This window comes from Hyla sarda, chromosome 11, assembly GCF_029499605.1.
Source record: "Hyla sarda isolate aHylSar1 chromosome 11, aHylSar1.hap1, whole genome shotgun sequence".
In the NCBI taxonomy this organism is placed as follows: domain Eukaryota; kingdom Metazoa; phylum Chordata; class Amphibia; order Anura; family Hylidae; genus Hyla; species Hyla sarda.
In genome coordinates, this window is record NC_079199.1 from 28,215,854 (window position 1) to 28,235,385 (window position 19,532).

The 19,532-nt window shown below is 42.2% G+C and overlaps 1 protein-coding gene and 1 long non-coding RNA gene across 4 annotated transcripts in view; one reads left to right on the forward strand and one right to left on the reverse strand.

The window, feature by feature from the left end:
- LOC130295246 (uncharacterized) overlaps positions 1 to 19,532 on the reverse strand; it is a 65,676-nt gene that overhangs the window by 29,793 nt on the left and 16,351 nt on the right. The window lies entirely within an intron of this gene.
- COCH (cochlin) overlaps positions 1 to 19,532 on the forward strand; it is a 68,881-nt gene that overhangs the window by 16,134 nt on the left and 33,215 nt on the right. For all 3 annotated transcript variants that reach the window (XM_056545804.1, XM_056545803.1, XM_056545805.1), the window contains one exon: positions 17,790 to 17,842. In XM_056545804.1, coding sequence (XP_056401779.1) covers positions 17,812 to 17,842 — 31 coding nt within the window. In that variant the 5' untranslated portion in view covers positions 17,790 to 17,811. The remainder of the gene's footprint in view (positions 1 to 17,789; positions 17,843 to 19,532) is intronic.

Sequence of the window (19,532 nt, forward strand, 5' to 3'; positions counted from 1 at the left end):
GGGGGGGGGGGAAAGAACAGGGGGGTTTAAATTTTTAATTACTTTGGGGATTTATTTTAAACTTTTTTAGTCCCCCTAGGACACTTTTAGAAACAATATTTTGATTGCTTATATAGATCAATGCAATTCATATGCATTGATCTATTAGATCAGTGCTCTACTGGTATAGCCTGCCTTTGGCTGACTGCATAAGTCGATGAGTCACGGAAGGCATTGAGGCCTAATAAAGGGCTCAGGCTGCAATGGCCACCAGTTGGTACCCCAAAATTATATTGCGGAGGTGCTGATCAGGCCACTAGACCACCAGGAATGAAATGGAGAACTGTTTAAATGCCAAAATCATTATTGACTTTTAAACTGTTAAAAGAGTGATCTCTAATGTCGGTCATTACCAGCAGGTGTCAGCTGCAGATAGCAGCCAGTACCCATCGGGTATGGAGCAGGCTCATTTCTTACCCAGCTTCATTGTAATCTGACATATAGGTGCAGTGCATGTATGGCATTTGGATGTAAATGGTTTAAATGCTGTTGCAGTGCCCCACTATGTGGTCCTGTAAAGGGAGAGTATTGGTTGTAGGAAATCCGCATTGTTATTACATTGATTTATTTGTGGAACAAGTGGTACAGCCATTCAACATGACAATGCCCGGCTGCATGTTACTCAAGCTTTTGTAAGCAGCATGTGTGGCCTAAATATGCCGCCATGGTCTGCAGTGTCTCCAAACTGGTCTCCAATTGAGCACATCTGGGACGTCATTGTTTGGCCATTGCAAAGGGAACGTACAGGAATCTTCAATTCTCCCATAGAGCTACATGGAGGGGGGTGTTGGCCACCACTTTGTGCGGTGGTCGACAGTAATCCATGCATGGAGTAGAGATCACTCTGTACAGAGAGAGAGAGAGGGGGGGTGCCAGGCAGGGGATCATGGGGGCTCCCAGAGGTCAGACCCCCTGTGATCAGACACTCATCCCCTATCCTGTGGAAAGGGAACAAGATGTTCTGCAATGGAGTACCCCTTAAATGTCCTGATGGAGCATGACCCCCTATGCAAGTTATGGGGGGCAATTTTTTTTTTTTATAGTATCCGATTTTTACATTTCCAGCATTATTGGTAATATTTTTCTCAGTAACCTTCTACTACAGTAGCACTTTAGAAATAACTTGGTTCAGGTCCTTGTTTTCTTTTTTTTTGTAGCCAATATTAAGCCTTTGCCCACTCTTCCCTAATAACAGAAATGTGTCTAAAGTGAATACATGAAGTTTAGCGTTCACTGTGTTCGCTTTCCTTCCATACAACATGAAGAATCAAAGGCTTTATGAGGGATATAGTATTATTTATAGCGGCCATCATCCCTCTCATCAGTTCATTTCTGCCAATAATTGGCATCACCGCATCAAAGAGCATGCTTCTCCCACTCTCCTAGAGGAGTATTTACCACTGTTGCTGTTTTGGAAAGATTTTCTTTTATGGAAATAACAGTTTGTTATTTAACCTTCCAGATCATCTTGTGATCACTGGCTAGCCTGTCTGTAGCTTCTGGATTTCCACTGACTGGTCTCACCTCTTCAGAAGTATTGCAGAAGTCCAGTGTTTGCACCAGTACCCAAATGCAGAATAGGCATAAGGCTTCCTGCACAGTGCGGTATTAGGGATCCATTTTTTTATGCAGCATTGCTGGTATTGTCCTCTGGAAGCAAAACTCAAAGAGGCACAGTATGGTAGCATACTGTACAGATGTACATACAGGTCAGTAATATAGTCCCATAGACTATTTTCTGCAATAGAGGGTCTATTAACACAGTAATGATATGTGCATAAACTACATTACTCTGTTCCCTCTTAGGTTATGGTCACACGTAGAATTTGTGAAATTCTGCAAAAATTGCGGAATTCCACCAGAATTGACTTCAATGGGATTTCACTGCAAAGTTCCACAAAATATAAGACTGATCTTATATTTTGCAGAATTTCCTCGGCGGAATGGCCGCCACAGACATTCCACTGTGTGACTGGGAAAGTAGAATCCCATTGAAATGAATGTACAGTAAATTTCAGCAAAATTTCCGGAAGAATTCTTCAGCGGAATTCAGCACGGAAAATCCCCATCTGTGGCTATGTTCACATGGCAGAATGTCTGCCAGGAAAACCTCTATGTAATGTCCATTTATTTGTTTTTGTATTTTTCTGTTTAGGTGTGTATTCTCACACTAATTTGTTCAGAGCAGTTTGCTATTTTACCTGGATAGGAAATAGTTAATGCTCTGAACAAATGAAAACTCAGGTGTTGTTATTTAGCCAGAGTTCTCCTGCATTCTGGTGCTGGTTATTGAGTGCAATACTACTATGTCTGTTTGTGCTATATTCTATTTCTGCTTGAGCATTTTCTGCTTGTATTTATCTTGTCATTTTATGTGGGTTTTTAGCCATGGTTATATAGCATGTTCCTTGTATTTTAGTCTGTGTTACATTAGTCGGTTTTAGGATTATGTCTATTCAGCTTTGTCGGTGTTCACACTATGTCTGAGTCTTGCTTGTTAACTGTGCCCTGTATGTTATATTCCTGTTCTGGAGTCTATTCAGACTTATCCGGTTCCAGGCTTGTGTTTCATGTATTATATTTCCGTTTCCTACTGGGTCAGCATTTTGTCCACACGGTGGAGTGTGTCCGCTGGCCATTAGCCTATTTGGCTTTATTATATTTGGCTACTCCTATAGTGGAGTGGGGAGTTCAGTTTGTATGTTCTGTGTCCCAGTGTGAACAGTGTCCTATATTTATATCCTGTTTGGTTGATCTGATGTTTGTCCTTTGTACTTGTACCTGCTTGTGATAGTTCTTAGTAACTTACCTGTTCAGTTTAGTGTTTTGCTCTCAGTTCTTCTGTTTATCCCCTTCATCTCCTGGATTCTGCTGTATACTCTTGTTATGCCTAGTCTTGTTCATTTTATCGTGTCTGCTGTTTATCTTATTTCCAGTTTATGAACTGTTTGTTAGTATTTGTGTTCTGTCTGGTATATTTGGTTGTCTGGTAGTTTTCTGTTTCTGGCCTGTGACCGACTATGTATATTATGTGTTTTTATGCCACTGCGCTTTAGCACAGGAAGGGACCGGCGCCCAGTTGTCGATCCATCGTTTAGGATGGATGGGCAAGTAGGCAGGGAGAGATGTTTTAGGGTCAGTTTAGGGCTCACTCTCCCTGTCCCCTAGTTGGTCTGTGACACTCTAGACAGAACATTCTGCAGGACTGCTAGAACCGCTTGGAATGGTGCCATCTCCATAGACGGCAATGCATCTCTGAGCAGATTCTGCAAAAAAAAAAACTGACGTGTCAATTCTTTCTCTGGAGACCGGCATCTGAATTTCCGCAGCAGATGTTTCTACCACAGAATTTCAGCTATGTGAGCAGTGCAGCAGAATCCAATGGATTTCCAAGCTGAATTTTTCCATCGGATTCCGCTCAGAAATTCTCCTAGGTGAACATAGTCTTAGTGTTTTGAGCAATTATTTTGGCTGTTATTCGACAAAGAAAAAAATTATAATTGTGTGTTTGGGATGATCTTGGGAAAAAAAAGATATAGAAGGGTTAATTCTGTATTTACTTTTCCATTTTTCATTCTGACTTATATGATCTCATTTAGTTTCACGCTTTTCTTACTTAGTTTTGATGATAGACCCAAGGAGTATTCTGTTATTTCCACAGTGGGCACCAGGCCACATTAAGTCACTGATTCAAGGCCATATTCCTTATTTCTTTGTATATCTTATGGGGCATGTGGTGTAAATACCTGCCCCGGATTACTGAAGGTTATGGTGGACAATAAAAACGCAACTAAGTAGTCTAAATTGGTCACGCTCAGTATAAAGATCTTTCTAGACTATTCAAAAAGGCTTAGGGAGTGTATAAAGTGGAGGTTCACCATGATTCTTGTGATGGACCTATGCAGATGTTTGTCTGAAACTGCTCTCGGGTTCTGGGTGTTCGAAAACAGCCAAAAAAGGGTCCCTCCGGATCCATTTCTCCAAATGTTATCCTCTTGCACTTGCTCCTTAGGAGTACTGTTTAGCCTTGGTTTTTGTCTCTCAGTCCTAGAGGTCTAATATTGCTTGTGAACTTGGAGAATACTTCAAGATACCAGGAGTATAGGCGCTGACCAAGGAGAGGACGTGGAAGCCAGGTGGATTACAAACGGGTTTAATCCAATGCGACGCGTTTCACCGAAACGCGTCGCATTGGATTAAACCCGTTTGTAATCCACCTGGCTTCCACGTCCTCTCCTTGGTCAGCGCCTATACTACTGGTATCTTGAAGTATTCTCCACGTTTGCCTATTGTCTTCAGGAAGGCTGCAGACCTCTACATTTTCAATCAGACGAGTATCCTTGTTGTGTGGGCTGGTACCTTACCCTCTTCTCCCTCACACCTGTGATCCCGTTGATACTCCACAAGGTAGCGCCTGTTTTTTCTTTTGTTTTACTAATATTGTTTGTGTTAGGGTAGGTTGTGCAGAGGTTTATATATGGAATATTTTCAGAAACAGTAATTGTCAATGGTGTCTGGTGTTAGGGTTACATATTTTTTTCATATGTCTACATCAGTTTCTGAGTGATATTTGTCTAACAATTAGATAATACACAATAACAAATCAAAACCAACCAGATTGACCAGGAGCAAAACTAGGCTAGAACAACGTACTAAAGAAATATAAGGGATATTGAGTTTAAATGCACAAAGCGTACACTATAATCCGCAACACACTGCAAAAGTCAGGAATATTGGAAGGGAGGCTAACCAATCAGAAACTCCAAAGAAGCCCTAAGCAGAGCAGTAACATCTGATGGCAAAATAGAAAAAGAAGCATAGATCAGCTCACCGAGTCTTCATGTAACATCAGGCACTTAATCCATGTAGTCCGGAAGCACGGATGCAGGGAACCGCTATTCCCCGATGTATGCAGACATGTAGAAAAGAGAAAAAATCCAGCTCCCGGAAAAAAACAAAAATATTAAAACTTAACGTTTATTTAGTGCATATTAAAATGTAATTCTGATGACGGAAAGTGACATGTCACTCAATAAAAAACAGGAGTGAAACTCCGACGTGTTTCTAGCCTAAGCTCTTAGTCATGGCCATGATTAAGAGCATAGGCTCGAAACACGTCTGAGTTTCACTCCTGTTTTTTATTGAGTGACATGTCACTTTCCATCATCGGAATGCCATTTTAATAAGTAAACGTTAAGTTTTAATATTTTTGTTTTTTCTGGGAGCTGGATTTTTTTCTTTTTTCTGCATGTCAGTAACATCTAATATACACTACTCAATCAGATATGATTGTCACAAAAAAACGAATCTAATAGTTCCAAAGAAATTAATAAATAGGATAAAATGAAATAACTGGATGATTCTGTGTTATTGGTAAAGGAATATGTCTGAAGGATCAGTATTCGTAACAGAATGGCAATATGTCTGCAGGATGAGTAGAAGAAACTGTGGGTGGTGGCTAGCACCGTGATATCCAGGACCCTCGCCCCAGATCTCTTTGATGAGTGAGGACATACATACAGTTTAAAGCTGTGGCAGAGCAAGGAGACATTGGTTCCTTGTCCACCATTTGCTCCTGTAGAACTCTGTAGGCTGCTTCAGACCTGTGACCTACAAGAGGCCAAGAGTTAAAGGGGTACTCCACCCCTAAACATCTTATCTCCCATCCAAAGGATGGAGGATAAGATTTTTGATCACGGGTGGTCCGGCCGCAGGGACCCCCCGTGATCTCTGGGCAGGCACGGCAGCATTCTGAACATAGAAGCTTGGAGCTTGATGTCACCCCATGCCCCCTCCATTCATGTCTATGGGAGGGGGCGTGATGACTAGTTCATAGCCATCACTCCTCCTCCCATTGACATGTATAGAGGGGACATGACAGCTGTGTTCGCCCGTTGTCCGACATGGATCGATGTTTGCTCCTTGCAACGGATGACTGGGATGCAGGGGGTCCAATTGGCCAGACCGCCGTGATCAGACATCTTCTCCTCTATCCTATTGGATAGGGTATAAGATGTCTAGGGGCAGAGACAGCACTCACATGTCTGCACCAGAGCAAGGAAGTAAGGAGAAGGCATGCTTTCACTGTGTGGGAACAGAAAGGTGCAAAGAGGGACATTATTAATGAGAAAGGGTACCTATCTACTTCATGGAGGAACCTACATGATGGAAAAATTGCCTACCTAATGAAGAAATGCACCTACTTAATGGGTAACCTGCCTACCTAACCAATAGGAAAACTACTTGCGTTCTGGGCAAACCTACCTAATTTGGGACCTTCCCTAATGAATGACCTACATATCTAATGGGAGAAGTTCCTGCTTACCTGGAGAACCTACCTAATGGGGGATTTGCCTAACAGGAATACATACCAGTATATTGGGGTGGATTGGGACATCGCTTGCAGCTATTGGCCAGAAGCTTTATATGTGACTAGTCTGCTTTCTTGAATGTAATGCAGTGCAATGCTAGACAAATTTAGCAAAACTTTAACCCTCTGCACACTGCAAGAAACTCAGTGTATGCATGTTTTACCAGAGAAATACAGGACAATACATATGCAGAGTAAAATATATAATTATATATAGTCCTTCTTCAGTTTAAAATTTCCACACATGCCTGTTGCTATGGCCCACCAGGACACTCAGGACCCTAGACCCTATTACTGAGAGCAACAAATCTAACTGACCTAGTCAACAACCCATTCTCAGGCCACTACACAAGGACTGGACCGTCCAAGCCACACTTTAAGCCTTTGGGCAGCAAATATCCCTCCATAAGCTGGACCCTAATTCTCTTGTAAGTGAGAAGGGACTTTAGAGGAAGACAGGACCACTTGGCGTTGATCGGAACAAGAGGAGCAGAACCACGGGAGCTTCAGGTAAGTAACTCTATTGTTCCAACATGCACCACATTTTTCTCCTGCTATTCCATGCAGGGCTCGACACGCACCCTTTCTGGGGACTGCCGGGGTGCCATTAGGAGATGGCAGAGGGTCCCAGTGGTCAGACCCCTCGTGATCTAAAACATATCCCATATCCTTTGGATAGGGGATAAGTTTTACTGCACTGGAGTACTCCTATAATTTTTCTGAAAGTAACATGGTGTATACTCTATATTGTCTCAGCCTCATTTTTCTTAGTCTGTAAACTCTTGCGAGCAGGATTGAACTGGAGATTAAAACCAGCCCTGCAATGCCCCATCCCCTCCAGTAGGCAGGTAGTCCCCTCAGATTAACCTCCACCCAGTAGGGTAGTACCCTCAGATTATTCACCCCCCACCCCCTCCAGTAGGCAGGTAGTCCCCTCAGATAAACCACCCTCACAACCCCAATTAGGCAGGTAGTCCCCTCAGATAAATGACCGCATCCCTTCCAGTAGGCAGGTAATCCTCTCAGATTATCCACCCCTACCCCCTCCAGTAGGTAGGAAGTACCCTCAGATTAGCCACCCCCTCCAGTAGGCAGGTAATCCTCTCAGATTAGCCACCCCTACCCCCTTCAGTAGTTAGGTTGTCTTGCCCTGTGGTTACTATGTCTGGGAAAGGCTGCAGCCTGCAGTACAGATCTAGCAGCTGCGTGTGATGTTCACAGGGCCAGCGTCACTATGTCCTTTGGGATTCTGGGAACGTCATTATGCAGCCGCCGTTTCTGTACGGCATCTGCATTGATCGTCATCTATGGGGAGGGGCCTCTGCCCAGCAGATACGGTATCTCCTACCCCTACACCGCGGGGTCAGCACTTTAATATATGAGAGGCGGCGCGGCTTGAGCCTCTGATTCCCACTCCTACACGGGCCTACTCTTCTTAAAACCACCACATCGGCCAGCAAACAGGGTGAGTGGCCTACCGGGAATACATGAGTAGGGCCCGCACTCCTCCTGTTTGTATAATTAGTGTGTAATTTTGTAGTTTCTGATATTTGTCTTTATTTGTCCCCACATAATTGTGCTGCGGAATATGTTGGTGCTATACAAATATTATTGCTTCTTTTTATAACATAAGTTCTCTTTTATCATAAGTTCTCTGAATCATTCATTGCTGACACGTTATCCATATCAAACATAATACCTGCTGTTATAAAATGATATAATACTGCATACGGTATCATACCCACATTACAGCAATATCAATGCAGACCATATGATGCTTATTAGTCACTGCTTACATTATGCTCACTTTTATTTGCTCTGTAATTATATCCAGACATTAGGTTACGAATGTTATGTATATATAATGTCCAGTATGCTATGCTTATACAGAGCTCTATTATACTATCAAATACAATCCTGCTGTACGATACTTGATACTTTGGGTTAAAGTTTCGTAAAAGTTTTCTTTTTTTCTTTTCTTTTTTTTTTTGGGGGGGGGGGGGGGTGGGGTGCAGCACACCTTTTTCACCACGCCCCCATCATCATACCTCCCCCTGCAATCCCTCCTCACTGTGGTCCTGATGTTCTTATAAGTAGAACACGTACCGCACACATAATAAACATCTGCAGGGACAGTCCGGAACACAACAGACTTTATACGCTCTGCTCTGTACCGACCATCAACTTTATCACTACAGGTGAGTCCTTGCACTAACAATGGCCTTGGTACATTTTAATACACAGAAGACGGCAGCTGGAGTTACATGCAGAGCATACAGTTCTATTGAAAATTCATTTTTACCTGTCCGGGCATGCTGGGAGTTGTAGTTTTGCAACAGCTGGAGGCACGCCGGTTTGAAAGCACTGTATAAACGGCTTAGCTAGTATAGTTGATAATGTGTACGTTGTGCTGTCAGATGCTATGATGTGTTTTGTGGCTGAGAGTATAGCATGGTGTGCAGAGGTAGCACGTCCCATTTGGGGAAAGGGGGGTGATACTAAATACTTACCATAAAGAGATTGGAAAACTGATATATTACATTTAATTAAGCCATTCTGAAACATTGCGTGTCGTCCCCCCCTTACAAAGAAAACAAAAAGTTATTTATAATTTACTATATTAAATAGTTAACATAAAGAGATTGGAAAGCTCATATATTACATTTAATATTCTAAAAAAAAAAAAAATTGCATGCCCCCCCCCCCTTCCCCTACAAAGAAAACAAAGAGTTATTTATAGTTTACTATATTAAATAATTAATGTATATTAAATAGTTCAAGTAAAGAGATTAAAAAGCTCACAAATTCACAAATTACATTTAATTAAGCCATTCTATTAAAAAAAAACATTGCGTGACCCCTCCCCCCCCCCCCTTCCCCTTACAAAGAAAACAAAAAGTTTTTTTTTTTTTTAATTTACTATTGACAAACATTGAATCTTTTGTTTATTCATTCATTTAAATAGAGGGAAAGACAATGTAACAAAAAAAGAATTGAATCTTCTGTTTTAAACATTCTATCAAACATTAACATGTCTGATATGGTGCACATCCCAAAAAATGTCTCTAATATTTAAATAAAGGCAATAAATGGTGTTGTGTTCAGTAAATAACTTATGTGGAACTTCTGTAACTTACAGGCTGTGTTCACACATAGTATTTTGCTTCAGTATTTGGGACCGTCACAGAGAAAAATGGAGAAAAATCATGGAAAGATTTACACCTCTCCCTGTGAAGGGTTCAGTCCTGATATTACTTTAAAATACAGAGAAAATTACTTATGCAAAATATTATGTGTAAATGTAGCAATACTCTGCAGGATTACACCGAGAATGTTCTCGTATCACCTGTATTCATATGACGTCCTGTTACACACACATACACTGGGTCTAGTTCACCCTTAGATATAATGTGCTGAATACAAAAGTCTCACATATCGAATCCAAAATGGAAGAGTTCGCGTCAGCGCCAAATAATCTTGCAGATAATCACGGCAAAACTAAATGTGAAATATCAGACATTCAACTCAAATTAGCGAACATTGAAGACAGAAGCAGACGAAACAATTTAAAATTTAGAGGAATACCGAAGATATATTCTTCACAGTCAAAACACATTAGATTAAAGGGGAACTCAAATCAAATCAACTGGTGCCAGAAAGTTAAACAGATTTGTAAATTACTTCTATTTAAAAATCTTAATCCTTCCAGTACTTATCAGCCATTGTGTGCTCCAGAGGAAGTTGTGTAGTTCTTTCCAGTCTGACCACAGTTCTCTCTGCTGACACCTCTGTCCGTGTCAGAAACTGTCCAGAGCAGGAGCAAATCCCCAAAGCAAACCTATCCTGCACTGGACAGTTCCTGACACGGACAGAGGTGTCAGCAGAGAGAACTGTGGTCAGACTGGAAAGAACTACACAACTTCCTCTGGAGAACACAATGGCTGATAAGTACTGGAAGCATTAAGATTTTATATAGAAGTAATTTACAAATCTGTATAACTTTCTGGCACCAGTTGATTTGAAAACATTTCTTTCCAGCGGAGCACCCTTTTAACCCCTTAAGGACCAAGGACGTACAGGTACGTCTTTGGTCCTGCTCCCGTGATATAACGCGGGGTTATACGGTAACCCCGCATCATATCACAGCGGGCCCGGCGTCATAGTGAAGCCGGGACCCGCCACTAATAGCGCGCAGCGCTCAGAGCTGAGCCACGCGGCTAAAAGTGAAAGTAAAAAGTGCCGGTTAACTCAGTGGGCTGTTTGGGATAGCCGCGGCAAAATCGCAGCATCCCGAACAGCTGACAGGACAGCGGGAGGGCCCCTACCTGCCTCCTCGCTGTCCGATCGCCGAATGACTGCTCAGTGCCTGAGATCCAGGCATGAGCAGTCATGCGGCAGAATCGTTGATCACTGGTTTCTTATGAGAAACCAGTGATCAATGATAAAGATCAGTGTGTGCAGTGTTATAGGTCCCTATGGGAGCCATAACACTGGAAAAAAAGGGGGGGAAAAAGTGAATAAAGATCATTTAACTCCTCCCCTATTAAAAGTTTGAATCACCCCCCTTTTCCAATAAAAAAAAAAAAAACACAGTGTAAATAAAATAAACATATATGGTATCACCGCGTGCGGAAATGTCCGAATTATAAATATATATCATTAATTAAACCGCTCGGTCAATGGCGTGCGCGCAAAACAATTCCAAAGTCCAAAATAGTGCATTTTTGGTCACTTTTTATATCATTTAAAAATGAATAAAAAGCGATCAATAAGTCCTATCAATGCAAAAATGGTACCGTTAAAAACTTTAGCTCACGGCGCAAAAAATTAGCCCTTATACCGCCCCATACACGGAAAAATAAAAAAGTTATAGGGGTCAGAAGATGACCATTTTAAACGTATTAATTTTCCTGCATGTAGTTATGATTTTTTCCAGAAGTCCGACAAAATCAAACCTATATAAGTAGGGTATCATTTTAATCGTATGCACCTACACAATAAAGATTTTTTTACCGAAAAATGTACTATGTAGAAACGGAAGCCCCCAAAACTTACAAAACAGCGTATTTTTTTCAATTTTGTCGCACAATGATTTTTTTTCCTGTTTCACCGTAGATTTTTGGGCAAAATGACTGACGTCATTACAAAGTAGAATTGGTGGCGCAAAAAATAAGCAATCATGGATTTTTAGGTGCAAGATTGAAAGAGTTATGATTTTTTAAAGGCAAGGAGCAGAAAACGAAAATGCAAAAACGGAAAACCCCCCGGTCCTTAAGGGGTTAAGATTCGCTGAACATGCCACATTTGGAGGATGACCATTTGCTGTATATGGTGGCCTCTCAACAAATGTCAGGGCAGAGAAGGGACGGCATGCTGGGTTTTAACATGCCCAAGGATGATACACGTCGAGCCAGATTGTGCATCTGCATCGGGGGGGGGATTGGGATTATTTTTGTCAATATTTTGGCTTATTTCGGTCAGCAATTTTAGGCATAACTTGCTGGTTGGTGGATTAGCTGCTGGATTTCCCGTCATGAGTAGCAAGTACATCATTCACTTTAAGATGATTTTTTATGCACATTGCTAAAAGTACAGTCCTATTTAAAGGGGTACTCTGGTGAAAAACTTTTTTTTTTTTTTATCAACTGGTGCCAGAAAGTTAAACAGATTTGTAAAATACTTATTTTAAATAATCTTAATCCTTCCTGTACTTATTAGCTGCTGAATACTACAGCGGAAATTCTTTTCTTTTTGAAACACAGAGCTCTCTGCTTACATCATGAGCACAGTGCTCTCTTCTGACATCTCTGTCCATATTAGGAACTGTCCAGAACAGCATATGTTTGTCATGGGGATTTCTTTTTATTCTGGACAGTTCCTAAAATGGACAGAGATGTCAGCAGAGAGCACTGTGGTCATGATGTCAGCAGAGAGCTCTGTGTTCCAAAAAGAAAACCATTTCTTCTGTAGTATTCAGCAGCTAATAAGTACAGGAAGGATTAATATTTTTTAATAGAAGTAATTTACAAATCTCTTTGACTTTCTGGCACCAGTTGATTTAAAAAAAAAACAACAAAGTTTTTCACCAGAGTACCCCTTTAAGAGGATACAGCCCTATCATCCAAGTGATTGATGGTGACCACAGTGGTCAGAACCCAGTGATCATTGAGATGATATCACCTACATATATACCTTCATGTCAGTGAGCTGGAGAGAATGCCTAGGGGGAAATGAATTGCAATATCAGCTGGGTGTCAGCACCAGTCAAAACTTTTTACTTGTCCCCCTTTAAATCCTCTTTAAGAGTGAATTCGCTTGTACAGTATCCTGCACATATTTGATGCTGCAGATTTCAATGTAAACTAATTGACTGAACACAGCTTCAAATGCTGTGCATCAAATATGTACAGGATACTGTATGTGTACATACACCCTAACACTTAAAAAGTTATAGAGACATAGATTTCAACAACAAAAAAAGACACCTGGTCCATCTCTTCTGTCCTTATATTATTTGTCCTTTTTATTCTTATCTTAGGATAGATCTGGGTTTATCCCAGGCATGTTTACATTTACAGGGCTGGTGCAAGGATTTTCGCCACCCTAGGCAAAAGCTAATTTACTGACTCCACCCACTGGCCTGCCTTTTGGCATACCCTGCCTTACTACTGGGATGACACACTGTAACAAGCCGCCTCCTCATGTAATCTCCTTACTACTGGGGTGACACACTGTAACAAACCTCCTCCTCATCTAATCACCTTACTACTGGGGTGACACACTGTAACAAACCCCCTCCTCATGTAATCACCTTACTACTGGGGTGACACACTGTAACAAACCTCCTCCTCATGTAATAACCTTACTACTGGGGTGACACACTGTAACAAACCCCCTCCTCATGTAATCACCTTACTACTGGGGTGACACACTGTAACAAACCTCCTCCTCATGTAATCACCTTACTACTGGGGTGACACACTGTAACAAACCCCCTCCTCATGTAATCACCTTACTACTGGGGTGACACACTGTAACAAACCTCCTCCTCATGTAATCACCTTACTACTGGGGTGACACACTGTAACAAACCCCCTCCTCATGTAATCACCTTACTACTGGGGTGACACACTGTAACAAACCCCCTCCTCATGTAATCACCTTACTACTGGGGTGACACACTGTAACAAACCCCCTCCTCATGTAATCACCTTACTACTGGGGTGACACACTGTAACAAACCACACAGGGCGAAGCCTTGATGTCACAACGCTCCGGCCCCATGATCGACAGTAATCAGACCCGGAGCAAACACGCTCCAGGGACTGATTTTAAACGGGGTGCGGCATGCAAGATCACGGGGGTCCCCAGCGGCGGGATTAGGCATCTTATCCCATATCCTTTGGATAGGGGATAAGATGTCTAAGCGCTGGAGTACCCCTTTAATTCCCAGGAATATTCAGTCCATTATTCCTAGTGGGGCCTAGCCCACATACTATCCCAGTAAACAGACCAACAATTGCTGTAGTTAGTGATATGTTAGGATTTTTTGTTCTACTTTCCCTTGTCACAATGACATTATCTTGTACACTGTTATATTGAGAAAATAATGTAAACATTTTTTTTTTAAATGTTGCAACTACAGCATGAGGAATGGGAATTATGGGCATTGTAAAACTGCATTCAAGAAGTTGTGCTGCATCTGTATTGTGACCTAAATGCAGGAAATACTGTATGCTGTTTTTTTTCCCCAACTTTATTTTTTAGCAGTATTTCATTATAGCAATGATGTATTAAAGGGGTATTCCGGGCAAAAACATTTTATCCCCTATCCAAAGGATAAGGGGATAAGATGTCTGATCGCAGGGGGCCCGCTGCTGAGACCCCCTGCGATCTGCTTGGAGCACCCGTATTCAATGCGGGTGCTGAATCTCCAGTTTCGGAAACCCCTGGGTTTCCGGGACTGGAGACGTGACATCACGCCACGCCCCCTCCCATAGACATGAATGGAGGGGGCGTGGCGTGACATCACGTCCCCAGTCCCGGAGGTTTCCAAAACTGGAAATTCAGCACCCGCATAGAATACGGGTGCTGCAGGCAGATCGCAGGGGGTCTCAGCAGTGGGCCCCCCTCGATCAGACATCTTATCCCCTATCCTTTGGATAGGGGATAAATGTTTTTGCCCGGAATACCCCTTTAATGGGAATAGACAGAAAATAAGAACTGTGTAATACCAATGGTCTCCTGGGGAGGCACTGCAGGAAATGTAACACGAGCAGCCAGATTCTCTGCAAGATTGGTGGTCTCAACATAGCGGGGTTTGGGGGTCCTATTGCTAAGGCCCCCAAACCATTCTTTTCTGCTTGGTACTGCTCGGAAAGTCGGGCATGCTGTGTACAGATCTATACAGTTGATGGAGGCATATAGGTTCCATATGGCATCCTGTGGCACATTTACCTATAGATGTTATAGCTGGCCCTATAGATCCTGCACAGTAATAGGTTGATGAAGCTGGTCCCATAAATGTTTCATCTATATAAACAAAACCCAATGGGGGTGATAGTCAAATAATTAAATGCCACTTCTTTTGCTTTAGCTGCGCCACATTGCCTTATAATGTGGCGCACACTATTAGCACCACATATTCAGATATTTAGCATCTAATTTAGTGTCCTGTTAGCCAATTTTTTTAAAGGAGCACAGTTAGGCTTTTTGTGCTATTTGCACTCCTTGAGGCACTAAATAAAGAGTCCTAATAATACAAGTCTTTGAATATTCCCCCCAATGGCCCTCATTTACTTAGAAAATCGGGTTGTAACTCTATGTTGCTTTCTTACCCGACTGCTTTTTTTCCCCTGGTATTTATTATTATGTTGCATCCTGTTTGTCGCACGTGCGTTTTGTTGGTTTTGGTTTCCAACTCCTCTGAGCTGTCGGGAAAAAAATCCACAACAATTCAACAAATTCGGGTTGGAAACCTTTATAAATACGTGGGAAAGCACAGAAATGTCGGGTTACGCCCCTTTTTCGGTATGGGAGAATCCACATGGGGTCCGTCGGGAAAAAATGTTGCATCGTGTCGCAGACTGGCGCACAATGTCTGCAACATGTCGCAGACAAAGATGCGACAAAAAAACCCGACAAAAGAAGTCGGGTTTAGAATAGTAAATGAGGGCAAATGTGTATATGTATGTGTGTATGTTCCATCATCACTTCCAAACGGCTAAAGATATTTCCATGAAACTTAGTACACATGTTACTTATATGTCAACTAAAAGTATAGGATAGGTAAATTAAGCCTCTGAGCGCCCCTTATCGTCTCCATTCATGCTCTGGTGATCCCAGACTCGGAGCCCGCAGCAGCTTGCCATGCGGTGAGTGCATACTATCTCTTTGTTTCTGCATATATTGATACTTTACCTAGTGTGTGCACCCCGGAGGTGCTGCGTATAAATTGAAGTGAGCCCGGACGCTCCCAACAGTTACCTCACGGTATTGTATGTTTGCCTTCCACCTTTTTTTGGTTTGCTATCTGGTGTGCTCTCTCCTTCTTGGATTTTCTATAGGTAAATTAACCTTTACCTACCCATGTTGGCGAGGGTCGGGGTTTTTGTTTAAAGTCCCATACAAGTCTATGGAAAATGTATGTTCCAGCCTAACTCCCGTATGGCTATAGATATTTTGATAATACTTAAAGGGGTTCTCCACCATAAGGTGATTTTAGTGCGTATCTGGCAGACAGTAATGGACATGCTTAGGAAGGATCTACACTTGTCTTAGGGCTAAATGGCTATGTTGTGAGATTACCATAACACTGTGGCTAGCTTTTTGTGAACTGGTATTTCCTATTTGACTTTTCTTTTCTTGACTACAAATTCCATTTTCCTCCCACCCACACATCAGCCACCCCACCCATTGAAACATAAATGAGCTGCATCCATTCAAAAGACCTGTGGTTTTCAATCAGGGTGCCTACAGCTGTTGCATTACTTGCAGATTGACCCCTCCACCCATTGAAGCAGACAGGCTCCCTGTCGTCAGCTGACTAGTGAGTCAGGTCTCGGCCTCATTGCAAGCTGGAAAAAATCTGAGACAACGGTCATTTTGTATTCTGGTAAAAATAAATAGTGGGGTGAAAATCACAGAATAATTGTGAGAAAACTGTCACACACAGGTACAGACACTATATTATGAACTGCACTAACTTTACATCCCCTGTAGCATAGCCAAATAAAAAAAAATCCTGGAATACCCCTTTAACCCTAACCTACCACCTTACATGAAGGTTGGGGTTTTTCTTTCAAGTCCCATGCAAGTATACTCCACAAATTCTGCATCTCCTGGCATCTCCTGGTGAGTGCGTCAGTCACTCTCCACACGGCCCATCTCCGCACGGCCCATCTTGCAAAGCCACGCCCACCCTATAAGCCACACCCATTTATTTTCTACCCTTTTGTGCATTGGTCTGACTTGCAAATCACACCCACTCCCACAAAACCATGCCCCCTCTAATTTTGGCTTAAAATATCTTCATCACATCTGAACCCTACCTGAGGACAGGATATGATATTAGGATAAAAGGTTGGGATATGGGGAGGGGAAATGAGGACAAGCGCTTCCTCCTTTGTTGCTTTTCCACCCCCAAAAGGATAAGGTAGGAAAAATCAGGCAAAGCTGGGTACTCAGCTAGTTAGTGATAAATCCAGTGACCAGGGAAGTTTTGTAATCCTTCTGAGACATTTCTGGGAAACCCTTGCATGTTGGTGAGTCCGGATGGTCGACAAAGAAACTGTGGAAGCTGCTTGTGCTTGTCTGCGATTAAAACAATCTTCTCTACTGGTGGTTTGTCTTGGTTGTCCGGAGCCTGTACGGCGTGTGTGCCCCCACATAACCACTGCTCCCAACACCTCCTTACAGCTTGATCAGAACGGCCTAGATGTAAGACAATTCGTCAAAATTACTATCCTGCTTCTCTAAGTCCAATGATGCGCCCCCTCTCAGTCTTTCAACTGGGCGAAATGTGTTCAATTGCATTGCAGAGACATGTCTAACAATCAACAATCTTTCACCAAGAAGTACACTACCCAAAAGTAGCCTCTGAGAGCCTTTTATAGGACAGTGGGAGAACCCTTTACATCCTCTTGTGGCTAGACCCAGTGTCTACTCAGACCACACCTGTAATCATTGACATATCTGGCTGAGACATATACGTTTTGCAGGAATCTGACATTTTTATCTGTGTGCATTATTTTTTCTTGTCTATGTGTTAATGTATATTAGATATAATTTACATATATACATTATATAACTGGATATTTTATATTTGCATATTCTACCCACATTACAAAACATAACCTAATCTTGTACCTTTCTTTTTCAGGATTCTTACACTCATATACAGGATGCATTTCATCTCTGCAATATTGATATACGGTAGGTAACTGTGTTCGGTAGGCAACAATATTCTTTGGAAAAATATGGGGAGCAGTAACAGATATTTTTATAGCATATAGCTACATTACTTCCAATCTGTAATACATAGGCAGGGCTCTACATACAGTAAACCTGTGTCACAGCTCACTGCAATGCTAAACTTCTGTTAGGGCTTGAGTTGCTCCAAAAGCACATAAAATATTAATATTCAATAATAAATGTAAATTACACACATATAACTTTTGAGCAACTACAATGTGGGACATAATTTTATTTATAACTTTAACTATTAGGGTAGATTCACCAAATTCATCATAACACAATATTCTTCCTTGTGGCCTTTTTTTCTCTCTTTAGTGGCATTTTAGGGGTCTCCAGAAGGTTTTAGAAAACACAGCCTGGCTATGGCCTTTTTTACACGACAAAAAAAATGTATTGTGCCCCCAAAAGTGTGGGCGGGAAGGAAGCCTTGCTGCTGCAATCATAAGAATAAAGTTAAAGAGTACCTGTCATCACAAACACTTTGTATATGTTGTTAATTAATGTATTAGAAACAGCTCTCTTTAACGTACTACAGTAAAACCTCCATTAAAGACCACCCCTTTTCATCCCATTATAGTTTATGGAAGCTGCCCCTCTATAAGCAGACCACTCCCTTATCCAACCACGGACCACTTTTTTTTATAGAAAATGTATCAATGGGAATCCTCTTGATAAGACCACATAATGGAGTTATATGGGATCCAAATCTTCTGGCTGCCAATTTGCACTGCGCCGCATGACAAAACTGAAGCAAGTAGTAAGAGGAAACTTATAAGGGACATCATGGGAGAAATGCTGGTTAATTTTATAGGAAGCAGGAGGGGAGAGGCTGGTAGAGATAGGGAGGGTGCAACCCATCTCATTCTGCACTGGGGAATAAGATGGGGAACCATAATAGGGACAAGGAAAGAAATAGGGATCCATGCAAGGAATGAAGGATACGACGGAGAGCCATGTTGGAGATCAGGACTGAGATGCCTGCACAGCATGGCTCTAAATTTCATTTCTAGTCCACAGCATAGGAAAGACTAGAAATTAGAAGTGGAGCCATGCTGGGGGATCAGGAACAAGACAGGAAACCAAGCTGTTAACTAGAGATGATTTGGGGAGCTATGCGGTGGACTAGGAAAGATATGGAAAGCCACGATCTGAACTAGGAACGCGATGGAGAGCCACGATCTGAACTAGGAACGAGATGGAGAGCCATGATCTGAACTAGAAACGAGAGGGGGAGCCATGATCTGAACTAGGAACGAGAGGGGGAGCCATGATCTCAACTAAGAGCGAGATGGGGAGCCATGATCTGAACTAGGAACAAGATGGAGAGCCATGATCTGAACTAGGAACGCGATGGGGAGCCACGATCTGAACTAGGAACGAGATGGAGAGCCATGATCTGAACTAGGAACGAGAGGGGGAGCCATGATCTGAACTAGGAACGAGATGGAGAGCCATGATCTGAACAAGGAAAGAGATGGAAAGCCATGATCTGAATTAGGATCGAGAGGGGGAGCCATGATCTGAACTAGGAACGAGATGGAGAGCCATGATCTGAATAAGGAAAGAGATGGAAAGCCATGATCTGAATTAGGATCGAGAGGGGGAGCCATGACCTGAACTAGGAACAAGATGGGGAGCCATGATCTGA